This window comes from Canis lupus, chromosome 7, assembly GCF_011100685.1.
Source record: "Canis lupus familiaris isolate Mischka breed German Shepherd chromosome 7, alternate assembly UU_Cfam_GSD_1.0, whole genome shotgun sequence".
Lineage (NCBI taxonomy): Eukaryota > Metazoa > Chordata > Mammalia > Carnivora > Canidae > Canis > Canis lupus.
Window position 1 is genome coordinate 80,862,634 of NC_049228.1, and position 15,498 is coordinate 80,878,131.

Genomic DNA, 15,498 nt, shown 5'->3' on the forward strand with positions numbered 1-15,498 from the left:
GCAAAGTGAGGACTTAGGCCAGAATCCTTCTCTCTCAGCAGAAGTGCTGGCATTGTATTGGGTGTCCATGACTCACTGGTGGACCCCCTCAGCAGGATGATTGGCCGCTGAATGGCCAGGGGTGACTCTTAGTGGGATTAGCCAGGGAGGGCAGCCCCAGCCCCAGCCCCAGCCCCAGCCCCAGTGATGGGCCCCAGTCTGAACTTCTGTAAGACCAAGGCTGTTTTGCTGCTGGAACCAATAAAAACATGCAGAGTAGAACTGCTGAAGATCCTGACAAAGCATTAGAGTAGTAGGTACGTCTTACTCAAGTGCAAGGGAATTTTGACCAAAGTCATCACTGGCTAACATCTGTTGAGTAGTCTCTGTATTCCAGGCCCTTGTAAATGTGTCTCATCAGCAGCCTTCAGAGGGGTCTGATTAGGGACTATTTCTTTCTTTCTCTCTCTCTCTTTTTTTTTTCTCACCATTGTGTCTTGAATCTTTTTATTTTTTTTATTTTTTATTGGTGTTCAATTTGCCAACATATAGAATAACACCCGTGCTCATCCCATCAAGTGCCCGTCACCCAGTCAGCCCCACCCCGTGCCCACCTCCCTTTCTACCACCCCCTGTTCGTTTCCCAGAGTTAGGAGTCTTGATTAGGGACTATTTCAGATCATCTATTTCCCCTCAGTTGCTCACTGAATCTCAGACATGGAGTTGACTGTTGTTTCACCTCATCTATCAGGTGCAGAATTGTGCGAAGCTCAGATAGGAAAGCATCCCCACACGGCCCCTCAGGATGATGAGAACTAGGAAATAGCCCTGCTACATCACTCCTTGGGGCAGGGTACCCAGTGGTACAGGGCTGGTTCTCCGAGTGTCTGTGGACTTAACAAACTTATAGAACCCGGGGGGCTCAGTTGGTGAAGCATGTGTCTTCAGCTCGGGTTGTGATCCTGGGTCCTGGGCTTGAGCTCCCGTCTGCTTCTCCCTCTGCCCTGCCCCCTGCTCTTGCACACTTGCACACACTCGCTTTCTCAAATAAATGCATAAAATCTTTAAACAAATAAAACAATAAAATAAAAAAACGCCCCCACCTTTAAAGCTGTGGCCTTGCCTTTACCCGAGAGGCCTGAATTTACATTGTCTGTTCGGCAGGTTTCTTCTCCCTACTTGGGTCTTCTGCCTGTAATTTGCATCAGCAGCCGCCAGGGTGCAGTCAGGCTAGGATTCTAGTCCTTGCTGTGTCCAGCTCCCTGCACAGCTCACAGGCCAGTCCAGAGCACAGAGGCCTCTGTTCGGGGGGCAGTGAGAGCCGTCTTATTTAGTGTGTGTGCTCGTGCCACCTCCATGAAAAGCAAGAGATACACGTAATTAAATACCCACGTGCAGCAGATTCTCTCAAGGTATTCATTTTTTTTTCCTCTCAAGGTATTCAAACACATTTGCAAACGAGGGAAGAAAAGGGGTCCAAGGAGAGAAACAAAGTCATCGACCTTTTATTTTTGCCTACAACTAATTAACTTTGTACTGGCAACCCCCCCAGCTAGTCATGAGGTAGGTGTTTGGAGAGCATAACAAGTTGATTTCTTACAAGTCAGAGTGGATTGTTCCCACCCACCACGTGGGCGCGTCAACCTTTGGGGGGAGGCATTTGCATACTCGGCACCCCACTCACCACTTGACGATCCCATCAAATCAACCCATCTTCTGTCTCTTCCAGAGGAGCACTGCACACGCAGGGGTGGCCGAGCAGCAAAGCCTGGAATCCCCTGAGCAAGCAGTGTTTCAGCTGGTTGGACAGATCAGATGACACTCGGGCTGGTTCACAAAGGACACGCACGTGGGGAGGTGTTGGAAGCTGGAGTGGAAATTTACCCAGTGTTATTTCTCTGACAGGAAAGGAGACATGGTCTGAAGGATGCCGCGTTCCTGCAGCCTCTGCGAGCCCGGCAGCACCCAGTCCTGCTCAAGGCGGCCTGAAGGCGGGGGCAACGGAGGACGCTGCTCGAGCTGAAGCCCCCGGAGGATCCTGGCGTGGCCGTGGGGAGCCCCCCGGCTCTGAGGCCTCAGGCGCAGCTCGTTGCGAGGAGCTCCAGGCAGGTGGTGGGTTTCTCGGCTTTCTTGGCCCGTGCTTGGCAGCCTGGTTTGGGTCGCAGAAGCAAGGGGACCGGAGGAAGTAGATGGAAGCCCTCGGAAGCCTCCAGAAGCCATTGCTTGGGATCTCCTCCTCCTGCTCAGGACGGAGAGTGGCACCCGAGCTGCCAGAGGCTGTGTTGAGCTGAGTCTGGACCTTCATGAGCTCAGGAGTGCGGCCTGCCGAGACCCTGCATGGCCACCCGAAGGAGCAGCTGCCCACGCGGGACGCCGGCAGGACGGCGTCTGCATCTCTTACCTTGAGGTTCGTCGTGGTGGAAAACTTGACCTTCCTGTAGATCGTGAGACTGTTTTTTCTTTCCAAGATGCTGCATTGGAAAGAAACATGAGCCACCCTGGGCTTCGGGGGGGCGCAGCCCGCCCAGCGCAGGTGAGGGGGCTGGTCTGATCCTTCGCTCTCCGCAGCTCAGCAGGCATGGACGCATGCCGCTCTTGTCCCCGGGGAGCCAGCGGCTGTGACACCGTCATGAGAGAAAACAGCCCTCGGCTCCGGGACTTGACAGAATGAGGTGTGCTAGGGAGGCCGCGCCCTGGGACTTGGCTACTGCCGACCACCCCTTCCTCGCACGGGCAGCCCCTGACCACTGAGCGACCATGGCTGAGAAGGGGGACTGCATCGCCAGTGTCTACGGGTACGACCTTGGTGGCCGCTTTGTTGACTTCCAGCCCCTGGGCTTTGGCGTCAACGGGCTGGTGCTATCGGCCGTGGACAGCAGGGCCCGCCGGAAGGTGGCCGTGAAGAAGATCATCCTGAGTGATGCCCGCAGCATGAAGCACGCGCTCCGAGAGATCAAGATCATCCGGCGCCTGGACCACGACAACATCGTGAAGGTGTACGAGGTGCTGGGACCCCAGGGTGCGGACCTGCAGGGCGAGCTGTTCAAGCTCAGCGTGGCCTACATCGTCCAGGAGTACATGGAGACCGACCTGGCACGGCTGCTGGAGCAGGGCACGCTGACAGAGGAGCACGCCAAGCTGTTCATGTACCAGCTGCTCCGCGGCCTCAAGTACATCCACTCGGCCAATGTGTTGCACAGGGACCTGAAGCCCGCCAACATCTTCATCAGCACAGAGGACCTTGTGCTCAAGATTGGGGACTTCGGGTTGGCTCGCATCGTTGACCAGCATTATTCACACAAGGTATGTGTGGCCGGGATGGCTGGTGTGGGTGCTGCAGAAGCCCCAGGAGTGCTCACGGTCCTTCGGGAGCATCTTCCTGGCTGCACTGGAGTCGCGGGGCTGGAGTCCTGCCCTGGAGGAGGCCGCACGGTGCTACAAAGACCACTGGCCAGGCAGGGGTGGGGGTGGTAGCCTGGTTCTTAATCGTGCTGCACCCCACAGCCACCCGACTCAGACTTCCTAGCTGTATGAGATGGGGCTGGAGGAGGTGACCACCAGGATTTCTCCCAGCTCGGCACCCCGTGGCTTTAGAACCCTGCTTGGAGAACTTGCTCTGGCATCATCTTTGTCCGCTGTCCACCGGTAGCACCTCTCCTGCCTTCTCGGGGCTCCCGGCTGGCTCCCCACCGCACAAGCCCTGTGCTCCAGGTCAGCTCGCCGCCTCCCCCGCCCCGTGCCCCATTCTGCCTGTGTGTGGACAGAAGGTACTCATACTCAGCATGCACCATCCAGCTAGTGCCTTGGCCCCCAGGTCCCATGATGTCCCGGCCTCCTGGTGACAGAGGACACCCATCCTCAGCATGCACCGTCCAGCTAGTGGCTCGGACCCCAGGTCCCGTGATGCCCTGACCTCCTGGTGTCCTAGGAAGGCTACAGGTGTCTCAGGGTGTCCAACCACTGTCCCAGCCGCAGAGATCAAAGCTGTCCCCACTACACTGATGCTCGTGCTCAAGGCCCCAGGGCTCTTCTTCACTAACCCACTGCTCCCTGCAGGAGTTGGGAGTCCTTTGACATTCCCTTCCCCCCACTCCCGGTTCCTGCCACTTTAGGGGGAGCCTCTGAGCATCTGGCCTGAGCGCATGTCACCAGGCACCCCTCCACAGAGCTGGGGAGGGTGATTTCTAGCCTTCTGCCAAAACCTCTGAACCATGAATTTTTATTAGAATGAAAACATTCCCTAGAAAGTAGGTCAGCCAAGGGGCTGAGGTGGGTCATGAAAAGGGAGGGTAGCTCTGACCTTGAATGGGCTTCAGCTTTCTCTCTGGGGCCCCATTCCTCTGCTCTCCTTGCCCGTGGCCAGAAGGTCACAGGCTCATACAAAAGGCACTGACCTGTCTGGTGTGGCTATAGTGGGAGGACATCCGGGGGACAGGGATGTGGGGCTCCCTGGCTGGAACTGGGACTCCAGCCCAGATTTCAGACCCCAAATCAGCACAACCAGCTCTAGCTCCTTGGGGCCATAGCTAAGAGCTTGCCCCCTGTCCCCCCTCGTGCAGCCAGGCCGGCTGTCAAAACTGACAGTTGACTTTGTGGGCAAGAGTATCCATGGTGTTATAAACGACAGATACCCACCATTTGCTTCAACATGGATGGACCTGGAGAGTATTATGCTGAGTGAAATAAGTCAATTGGAGAAGGACAAACATTATATGGTCTCATTCATTTGGGGAATATAAAAAATAGCGAAAGGGAATAAAGGGGAAAGGGAAAAAAATGAGTGGGAAATATCAGAAAGGGAGACAGAACATGAGAGACTCCTAACTCTGGGAAACGAACTAGGGGTGGTGGAAGGGGAGGTGGGTGGGGGGTGCGGGTGACTGGGTGACGGGCACTGATGGGGGCACTTGGGATGAACACTGGGTGTTATTCTATATGTTGGCAAATTGAACACCAATAAAAAATAAATGAAAAAAAATAGAAAAATGTATCCATGGTGAAAAAAAAGTATCCAAAGTAGAAAAAAAAGTAATAATAATAGTTATTATTATTATTCCTTTTTTTTAATTATTATTATTCCTAATACCGTTTGCTGTTTGTACCTTCACTTTCTTCTGAGAAGCAATGACTCCAAACAACCAAACTGAAGGTTTGAACCCAAGTCACTTCTTATTTGGTAAAAGTAGCAGAGAACCCATGATACTTATTTCTGGGATGCACAAAACCACTTTCAGAACTGGAATAAACCAGTCCATTTGGGAGTAAAATTAGGACCTCCCTGGATGAAAGGGTTTGACTAAGTGACACATTCCCGGGAAGGTACCCTGAACAGCACATAGTAGCTCTTCCCTCAGGTTAGGAAAGGTGATTTGTTGGGGGGGGTGAAGACTGGCTGTGGAACAGTTCTGAGAACCCCGGTGTGGGGGGATGAGGAGGGAGGGTCCAGGCTCTCTCTGACAGTGCTGGCTGGGGACGTGGACCTCACCTGCCCTCTGGGAGCCTTGGTCTCCCCACCTTGGGCAGGGATGATAGCAGATGCTGTTTGCCCCACTCTGGCTTGTGGTTACACATTAAAATGGAGCGGGAATGCAGAGCCCCTTGGGAAGTAGGAGGGAGCCCATGGGTTTCTGTTAAGGAGTGTTTGCTGAGCACAGTGGGCCTGGGCTGTATGTGGCGCTGCTGCGGTTACTCAGGGCTGGGAAGACACCTCTCTGGTGGGGACTTTCATTTTCCTGATGCAGAAGGACTTAGATGTTCTGACTTACTCTTCTCAGAGTCTCTTCAATAAAATTAGCTGTGGGAAGTCAAAAAAAATGGCAGCCAGTGGGAGCCCAGGAGGCGTTCTTGTGGCCCCGCATCGGGCAGGTGGCCCCCGCACCCCTTCTCCCTCAGGTGTTGTCTCTTCTCTGAGTGATGACAAAACTGTGTATTTGGTGCATTTAAATCAGTTCTCCTTTCATCCTCATGATGCTGAGAGGCACTTGGGGCAAATGGTCCATTTTAAAATGGAGAGAACCGGCTACAGTGAGATGATCGGCGCCTGTGGCGGGAGGCACTCCAGAGCTGGGCCTTCTTGAGACTTAGCCATGTCCTCCAGGAGGACCTACTGGTGCCCAGCTGGGAATGGTCTTTTCTTCCTCTGAATTGCCCTGTCGGTTCTTTCCCAGCCCAGAACCTGGATCTTCTAGCATCAGCTATCCCCTGCCATGTCTCATGGGTATTTGTGTCTGCCTCTCCCACGCTCCCCTCGGCTGAGAACCCCTTGGTTCTTGAGGGCATGTTGTGTTCATCTAATTTTCCCCAGCGAGTCAGATCACTGTGCCTGAGATGTGGCCCAGTTGGCCTTGGTGACCATCTTGAACAGATGGGGGAGTGGTCATTTACCAGCACATCACAGATAGGAAGCTACTGGGGTTCACTGATTTCATGTGGTCAGACATGTGCATCTGCTGTCCCCTCTGTGTGTGGAGGATGATGTCTACATGGGAGCTGCTCTCAGTCTGACCCTTCTTGGGGCACCCGGGGGGGCTCAGGGTCCTGGGATCGAGCCCTACATCAGATAACTTGCTCCGTGGGGAGTCTGCTTCCCCCTCTGCCTCTGCCCCTGCTTGTGCTTTTTCTCTTTCTCCAAAAAAAAAGGAAAGAAAAAGAAAGAAAGAAAGAAAGAAAGAAAGAAAGAAAGAAAGAAAGAAAGAAAGAAAAAATGTTTAAGTCTGACCCTCCCTAAAGTTTTATGGATCCTGCACTCACCTGGAAGGAGACAGTGCTCACTGGCCCCTAGCCAGCACCTTTGTGTAGGTCATCAAAGGGCACTCCTTTTTCGAGGCTGATTCAGCCCAGTTCCAGGGACAGGCTTTGTGCTCTGATTGGTGGCTGGACGTGGCCCCTTGGCTGAGCACAACCCGCCCAGTGGGACGTAGCAGCCAGTCTCCTTCTCCTCACTGTGACTTCCTCCTGGGTGGACAGTGAGTCTCCTTCACTTCCACATCCCTCATCTCGCATGGGGCCTGCCATGGGGCAGTGTCCACTGAGTTTTTCTGGCGAAGGAGGTGCCAAAGGAAATGGCCTCCTCTTCTCCAGTGAGCAGCTGGCGGCTGGGGCGTCAGCACACAGCCAGAGAATATTCTAGGTCTCTCCTACCACCCCTCCCTGGGGGTCTTTGCCAGGTCCGGAGGGCAGCTGGAGCTCCCAGTTAGCCCACACTGTCAGGGAGGTGGCCGTGGGGGTACTCTGCGGGCTTCTCAGTGGCATGGGGAGCACTTGTCTCTGTGTCACTTACCTCACTGATGGCATGACGTCAGGCAGGCCTGGCTCCGTGCATCTCATTCCTGAATGAGATCTGTAAGAAGACCTCACCACCATCTTGTCCATCCCCTTCACTTCACAGATGACAAAACCCAGGCCTGAGAAGGGCAGGAGGCCCACTCAGGGTCTCAATAAGGTGGCCAACCCCGCAGCGGTTTAGCGCCTGCCTTTGGCCCAGGGCGCGATCCTGGAGACCCGGGATTGAATCCCACGTCGGGCTCCCGGTGCATGGAGCCTGCTTCTCCCTCCTCCTGTGTCTCTGCCTCTCTCTCTCTCTCTCTGTGTGTGACTATCATAAATAAATAAAAATTTAAAAATAAATAAATAAAGTGGCCAACCCACACGCTTCAACTCCCTGCCCACTGGTTCTTCTCACCTCTCTCATCAGTCGTCTTCTCTGTTGACAGGGTCACTGTTCTGCTCTGCTTATTTCCTAGGATTCTTGTTAGAGTCACATGAAAGGGGAAGATGTCAGGTGCTTCGAGATATACAAAGGGCTGAATCACTGAGAACCATCTGCCCCGTAGAGGCCATGATAATTCCACGTGGACATTCAGGTGTGGGTCCCCACCCAGCCCCCCACCCCCACCCCCCGCTGCTGGAACACAGACCCGGCTCCTGACATGCCACAGGGCGAGTCATGAGCCCTGCCTGAATGGGGCCTCCCAGCCTCTGCTCCTGTCATGAAGCCCTTTCTGCCTGCATCCTCAGCCAGCCCGCCTGCTAAGGAGTTCTTGTGTCAAGAGGGTGCCGAAGAGTTGGGGCACATTTTCCTTTGAATTTATCCCATTAGGAAGTGATGATTTCCAAAGAGGGGGGAATATGTTGTTTAAGACTTCGCTGAGTCTTGTGTGAATTCCGACTGGTGTCAGGAACTCCCGAGAGCCTGCGGCACGCTGCCCACCAGATTAGCTGTGTACACACACTTTCCTGCTGGAGGGGCCACCCCTGCGGAGGGGAGAAGCCACCTCGCATCCTCACTGGGGCTGCCAGGGCCCTGCCAGCAGACTTGCCTTTCCTCTGGGGGCAGCAGGCAGAAAGCAGCCAGGAGACAGAGCCAGAGTAAGAGGCCCCTCGGAATGTGGACGGCCAACGGTGGCGCTGGTGTTTGCTGGAATCACCGGAGAAGGTCCGAGTGTCGTGTTAGCCTGGCCCATCTTTGCGCCCTGACCCCATTCTCTTGAGAGCCCTCTGTCTGCAGACCTCCTTTCCTCTCAGATCACATTCACACTTTGCCTATGTCTGTAGCTCACTGAGGCGCCCTAGGGGTAAAGGGTACAGTGACTGATTCTCAGTGTGGGCGCCGGAGCAGAGCCTGCGCTTCACCCCGGGGGCCTGCCGGAGGTCCAAGTCCTGGTTCCATCTCAGGCCTGGGACCCAGAAGCGCAGGGTGGGGCCCAGCCAGCTGCGTCCTAACCAGCCCCCGGCTGCTTCTGATGGATTAACTTTCAAGAACCACTGATCTGAAGACGCAGAATAGCTTGTCTGTGGATGGAACGCAGATGCCTGGATGTGTTTGCTGGCGCTTGGCAACCGTGGTTCTCAAACTAGTGTCACCAAGGCTAACAAGGCCCAGATAACAGGGCGGTATTTGCAGCAGACACTTTTCAACTAAAGGAGATCGTTAATGGTGGGGATGGGGCAACAAGAACAGTGACGATTGTTGTTGGCAGGATGACTGTTAGGGTTCTCCATCACCTCACATTGGAAGTTGCCTGGCCTGCCCGCCATCACTCGGGTTTGCTAGAAAGCTGCACAAACCAGTGATCTACACCAAAAGGAGCACTGGTTCTGGGGCGCCTGGGACTCAGCCAGTAAAGCATCTGCCTTCAGCTCGGGTCAGGTCTCAGGGTCCTAAAATCGGGCTCCATGCTCGGTGGGGACTCTGCTTCTCCCTCTCCCTCTACCCTTCCCCTTAGCCCCATCCCACGTATGCTGTCTTTTAAAATCTTTAAGAAATAATAAAAAACAAAATGTCCAAGTGTTTTTTGTTTTGTTTTGTTTTGTTTTGTTTTTGAAGGAGCATTGGTTCTATTTAGGTGTGATTCTCACAATAGTGAGGTGATAATGAACACAGTTTGAGAAAACGCATACTTTTTGTTCTGGTATAAACTGCTCCACTCCGTGTTCTTTAACAGCAGGCATTGCCTTCACAGCTCAGTGAGGCTGTTTGATCGAGGGCTCGGCAGACGACCATAGTTCATTAAGCTTGTGGTTCAAGGCCCCGACGGAGGCAGGAAGGTGCCTGACGTTGAACATGCGCAGTCAGCTTCCAAAAGCTTTTTGCACGGTGCCTCAGTTGGCAGCGTTTATGCTGGTGTGTTGTGTTGATCCGCCTCACCCCTCCCCCCCCGTCCTGGCCCCTGCTTTCCTCTCGAGGCTTCTTGTCTGTCTAGGCCAACATAACCTCCCCCGTCTGCCTGGGCAGACATACAGAAAAGCTCCCCTAAAGCACAGATTCCCTTGAAACATCCTCAGAGGAGGAATGCTCATTTCTTGCATCTGAAATAGACTCTTTGCTGCTGATTGAGAGAGTGGCCATTTGGTGTCTTCTGAGCTCATATTTTGTTCGAATGATCCCCATATTGCACCTGGAGGGAATGAAGTACAGGTCCCTGTGTGCAGGGAGCGAGGAAGGGCTTGCCCAAGATCCCAGAATAGGGCCAGGGTCCTCAGTGCTGGCCCTGGCAGAGGCCCAGCCATACCCCAGGGCCAGCGTTTCATGGGAAAATGGGCTTGTGGAAAGACAACTTGCTGAAGGCCCAGCTAGAAGTTCTTAAGCTGCTAAGCGTGTTATTCCAAATCAGTGGAGCTGAAAAGATTTATTTAAAAGGCTATGAAATATCCCTTTTTAAAAGGGAAAAACATGACCTAGGGGATTAGAACAGAGGTTATAGTAGAGGGACAAGTGTCCCTGAACACTCAGGCCAATTTGGAAAGCTAATTTTGTTGGCCTTCGGTGTCTCCCTACCTGCTGCCCAATGCAGCCCCACGCCCCAGGAGTGGGGTCTTCACTGTGTCCCTGGGCCTCTGGGGTCCTCTTCTGTATACTCCTAGAACAGCATACCCAGACGCCTGAGACGCAACCGCCCTGAGACGCAACCCCACTTAGCTCCAGGGCGATATTAAAAATCTTTTAACAATGGGCAGGGCCCACACACCAGCAATGGGAAAGGAAGCCAGCCAGAGGCCTACAGCCGGCCGTGTCCTGGAGGTGCCCTGCTCACCAGGAATTGACCCTTTATTGCCAGATCATAGCGAGATCGAGGAGCATCCGGGAGTGAGGCCACGGTGATGAGAGAGGGAATCAAGGGCTTGGAGCAATGCCTATTTCCCAGGCAGTTTACAGCATTTCATTATTCTACTGCTGACTTCACTGCACCAGGGCATGCCAGCCGCACTTGGCCTTCCTCGTCCTATCAATGCTCACCCTTCTCACTGCTGTGGGTCTGCGTCTCCACTGGGTGTGAGCTGTTGATTAAAAGTGTAAAGGGAGGGATCCCTGGGTGGCGCAGCGGTTTGGCGCCTGCCTTTGGCCCAGGGCGCGATCCTGGAGACCCGGGATCGAATCCCACGTCGGGCTCCCAGTGCATGGAGCCTGCTTCTCCCTCTGCCTATGTCTCTGCCTCTCTCTCTCTCTCTGTGTGTGTGTGTGACTATCACTAAAATAGGAAGGAAAGGGGACACCTGGGTGGCTCAGTGGTTGAGCATCTGCCTTCGGCTCAGGGCATGACCCTGGGGTCCTGGGATCGAGTCCCACGTCGGGCTCCCGGTGCATGGAGCCTGCTTCTCCCTCTGCCTGTGTCTCTGCCTCTCTCTCTCTGTGTGACTATCATAAGTAAATTAAAAAAAAAAAAAGTGTAAAGGGATCAGGAGCTCCCTCCTTATTTTCAACACCAGCCTCCTGCTCACCTGGTGCTCACCAACAGGAAGCTGGCGTCCTGCCAGCCACACTGGAGAGGGGTGGAGTCCGTGCACTACAGGCTTTGCCGACAGTCTTGCTTTATCTACAAAGTGTTTTTATTTTGCTCTCCTGTTTGAAGTTTGTTTTCTCTGGACATGAATTTTTTTTTTTTTTTAGATTTTATTAATTTATTCCTCAGAGACAGAGAGAGAGAGGCAGAGACACAGGCAGAGGGAAAAGCAGGTCCCAACCTGCAGGCTCCCCACCTGCAGGCTCTCCTCCTGTGTGCAGGGATCGCAATGCTGGACTCAATCCCAGGACCCTGGGATCACGCCCTGAGCCGAAGGCAGACACTCAACCGCTGAGCCACATCCTGGACATGAAATTCTGAATCTGTGATATTTTTATCTTTCAGTACTTATAGATGCCATTGCCTTATATCCCGTCCCTCTTCTTTTTGGGTTTTTTGTTTGTTTGTTTGTTTTCCTATTCTTTTTGAAGAGCAGGTCTTCATTCACATCATTTTACCTGTCTGTAATGTGGGGTTTTTTCTTTCGTTATCAAGATTTTTTTTCTTGACCTTGGACAGATCAAGAAAAAAAGAAAAGCCCCCCTAAAGCACAGATTCCAGGAAACTAAAGAATTAGTTTCTCAACATCTTGGACTCTCAACATCTTGACTGTGATGTGCCCAGGGGTGGTTTTCTTGGTGCTTATTTTATTTGGGATTCTCTGCGCTTCTTGGATCTGTAGGTTTATTTGGGACATTTCAACACTTGTTTTGTTTTTTCTGCTTCATTTTTTCTCTCTTCTCTTCCCGGGTTCTGATTACATGTATGTTAATCAGCTTGGTACTGCCCCAAAAGATAGTACAGCGTTTTGGGGTTTTTTTGGGGTTTTTTTTTGTCCTTTTTAAAGAATGGATAAGTTCTGGTTGAGAATCCAACTCTTGGTTTCAGCTCAGGTCATGATCTCAGGGTCCTGGAATCGATCCTCATGTTGGGCTCCGTGCTCAGTGTAGAGTCTGCTTGTCCCCTTCCTCCCCTTGCTTGCTTGCTCATATGCTCATTCTCTCTCTCTCTCTCTCTCTCTCTCTCTCTCTCTCTCTCTCAAATAAATTAAATCTTAAAGAAAGAAAAAGAATGGATAAGTTTTGTGGTTCTGTCTTCAACTTCACTAATCCTTTCTTCTGCTATCTCTGATTTCTTATTAAGCTCATTTGGTGAATTTGTCATTTTAGATAACATGCTTTTCCATTCCAGAATTTCCATTTGGTTCCTTTTTCATAGTTTCCCTTTATGTGCTGAGATGTGCCATCTTCATCCATTGAGATCATTTTTTCCTTTAAATTCAAATTTAAAATAGCTGCTTTAAAGTCTTTGCCAGTTCAAAAACGGAAATCCCCAGATTGTTTAATATTGACTCCTTTTTTCTCCTGAATTTGGGTCACATTTTCTTTCTTCTCCACATTTCTGGTAATTTTTGCTTCTTTGTGGACATCGTAATTGATACTCTGAAAGGGAGCCTGAATTATATTGTCTTCCTTTAATGAATCTGGAACCCAGTTTTGGTTTTTGTTCTGGCAGGCAGTTCCCCTACAGATGGTTCTCCTAAATCTTGTTAAGGCTTATTCTTAGGCTCTGATAGGGCAGGATGAAAGTAACTCCTGCTCTAGAGCATGGGCCTTGCTCCCAGGGCCTGGCCTCTCTGTCGTCTCCCTGGAATACCTCGTGCAGCCCATCTAGCTACACCCGAACTCCTGTGGTTCCTGTGTCTCTACAACCTCTGATAGTCTTGTTCTGCTCTTGGTGTCAAAGTAGCTGCTCACTGCCGGCCCACATCAGAGTCTCACTCTGTGTGTGTACAACACAGCCCACAGCCAGAGATCTATGCGAGCCCCACCCCACAACCAACTTCTGGGCCCCCACCCTGCTGAAGCTCCTTCCTCTCCAGGGCCCTGCCCTGACAGCTCTAGATGCTTCAGCAGCCCCAAACTCCAGTTTCGACTTCCCCAGATCAGTAGGTCAGCCATGTTCTGCTTCCCCCCACCTCCTGCACTGTGGTTGGGAAGTCTACCCAGGGTGCCAGGGTGAATATGAAGTTCATCTTGTGTATTTCCTTCCCTCCTCTCAGGGATACCGCTCAGCCCATTGTCCAGTGCCTAGAAACATCTACTATGTATGTTTGTCCAGTTTTGTCATTGCTTATGATAGGAGGGCAAACCTAGGACCAGTCACTCCATCATGACCAGAAGCAACCAGCCCTCACATTTAATGATGTAGAGCTCCATGTACCTGACCACCCTTGAATGCTAGATTGTAAGCACCTTGCAGAAAGTGTTGGAGACCTACTTATCTCTGCATCCTAGTAGCGTGCTTAATGAATGTTAGTATTCATTGCATAATATCTATGAATTATAATATGCGTCAGCACGCTTATCAATACTATTCAGGGGGATCAAGTGGACAGCTTGGGGGCTAAGTATTGAACGATGCACTGCTCCTCCTTCCCTTTATAGCTGAGTAGATGTGCAGGAGGGGGCTCCCTTTCACATAGTATCTTCAGTCCTGATGGGGAGGATCCCAGCTGCTCCAGCCCCTGCTCTAGTCCTTCCACTGGGGTACTCCCAGGGTGTCAGTGCCACAGGAACATGATACTGTCTTACTCTATAGGCAGATATTCCTCTGTTTATACTGAAGAAGAGTGACTGGAAAATGGAATGAAATCCTTTTAGATTCTCACCTAACATGTAAGCTCTTTAACCAGCCGTGGTTGTGGTTGCCTTTTGAGGAGACAGTAGTATAGAAATAGGAGGCCTGGGGTGGGGTCATTGCTAGGGTTATCCTGACTTCTTGGAGACCTTGTGCATCAGTAGTATATTTCTTTGAGCCTCATCTCTAGCTTCACCACCCCACCTACCTGGTGCTGTAACTTCACCAACTTGTCACCATTCACTGGATAATCCCATAGTCGGTGACAGTTCTGGTCCCACATGCTGTTCCTCTGCTCCCACTTGAACTCCTACTATCCCTGCAGACTCAGCTCAAGAGCCCCACCTCTGCAGAACTTCTCCCTGCTTCCCGGGGACTTAATCACACCTTCCTCCCATTGTCCAAAGCAGTTATTCCCATACTGTGGTGATTATCCCTTCACATGCCTCTTCCCAGTAGACATCGGGGCCCTTAGGGAAGAGTGTGTATCTCATTCATTTCCGTATTCCTAGCGCCGGGTGCTGTATCTGCCCGGGAGTATGTCCACATTAACTGCTTATTGACTTATCAAGAAGCCAGGCCTCTTTCTTTCCACTGAATTGAGTTTGATCCACAAGAGCTTCTCAGAATAAAGCATGATTTCTCCTCCTCAGGGCAGCTTCCCAAACTTTTTTTTTTATTATTTTTTTTATTTTTTAGCTTCCCAAACTTGAACTCATCCATCATGCCCCTCTAAATCTCTGCAGCCTAGACACCCTTTGTTTTCATACAGTCACATCTGGGTACTGTTCTAGGTGCTTGACAGGTGTTAACCTAGTTAGTCCTTATAACACCCTAACAATAGTAATATAGTAATAATGGTGATGATGAGAGGTGCTACTATTGTCCCATTTTACAGATGAAGACACTGAGGCGCATAGAATGACTTGTCCAAGGTCACTAGCTAGTAGATGGTGGAGTCGGGTGTCCCAGCCTCGCAGTGGCTTCAGAGGCCACGCTGTAGTCACTGAGCTACACTGCCTCATCGGCTGTCCAGATGATAATGTTGCCAGAGCTCATGCTACCCTTGACTGTCTTTCCTTTGACCTCCTGCAACTTTTCATGAACTTTCTTAAAATGTATCTTTCAGAACTATGGATTGAACCAGCAGAGTCGGTGAGAGTGTGACATCTCTGCCCCATAAATAATTTACTATTTGTGCTACCGTGGCTTTTTTTTGGCAGCCTGTCAACTATTGTCTCATCCTGAGCTCGTTGCCAACCAAGTTCAGTTAAGTTCTGTATTATCTGTTTTACATTTATATGGTTGTTTTTCATCTTGTTGGCTTTAGGCAAATATTCCAACATGATGAGACCTTTTTGGATCTTTGTTTTCCAACATAATCTTATCCCTTACAGTGGCATAATTTATAAACTTCTCTGTTAGGACTTCACCTGTATCACTGATTTTAAAATGTGTAAAGAAGATTAGGTGAAAAGCTTAGACTCACTCCTGGCCGCTCAACACTTCTCTCCACGGTGACACGGACCCTAAGCTAGCATTCTTTGGATTTAGTTGTCCAACCAGTTGTGAGTTTACATAATTGTAGAGTTATCTGATC

The 15,498-nt window shown here is 51.3% G+C and overlaps 1 protein-coding gene and 1 long non-coding RNA gene across 6 annotated transcripts in view; one reads left to right on the forward strand and one right to left on the reverse strand.

The window, feature by feature from the left end:
• Window positions 1–15,498, forward strand: part of MAPK4 (mitogen-activated protein kinase 4) — a 148,612-nt gene that overhangs the window by 89,457 nt on the left and 43,657 nt on the right. For 3 of the 5 annotated variants that reach the window (XM_038544006.1, XM_038544009.1, XM_038544008.1), the window contains exon 2: window positions 1,885–3,282. In XM_038544006.1, coding sequence (XP_038399934.1) covers window positions 2,737–3,282 — 546 coding nt within the window. In that variant the 5' untranslated portion in view covers window positions 1,885–2,736. Of the gene's footprint in view, window positions 1–1,416; window positions 1,543–1,884; window positions 3,283–3,516; window positions 3,691–15,498 lie in introns of those variants that run through there. The other 2 variants (XM_038544007.1, XM_038544010.1) reach the window with 2 other exon arrangements.
• LOC111096845 lies at window positions 4,982–7,858 on the reverse strand. The gene is made up of 4 exons (XR_005362745.1): window positions 7,661–7,858; window positions 7,259–7,573; window positions 6,730–6,933; window positions 4,982–5,773 (listed from the first exon to the last, which is right to left on the reverse strand). It is a non-coding gene; the product is annotated as an uncharacterized LOC111096845 (long non-coding RNA).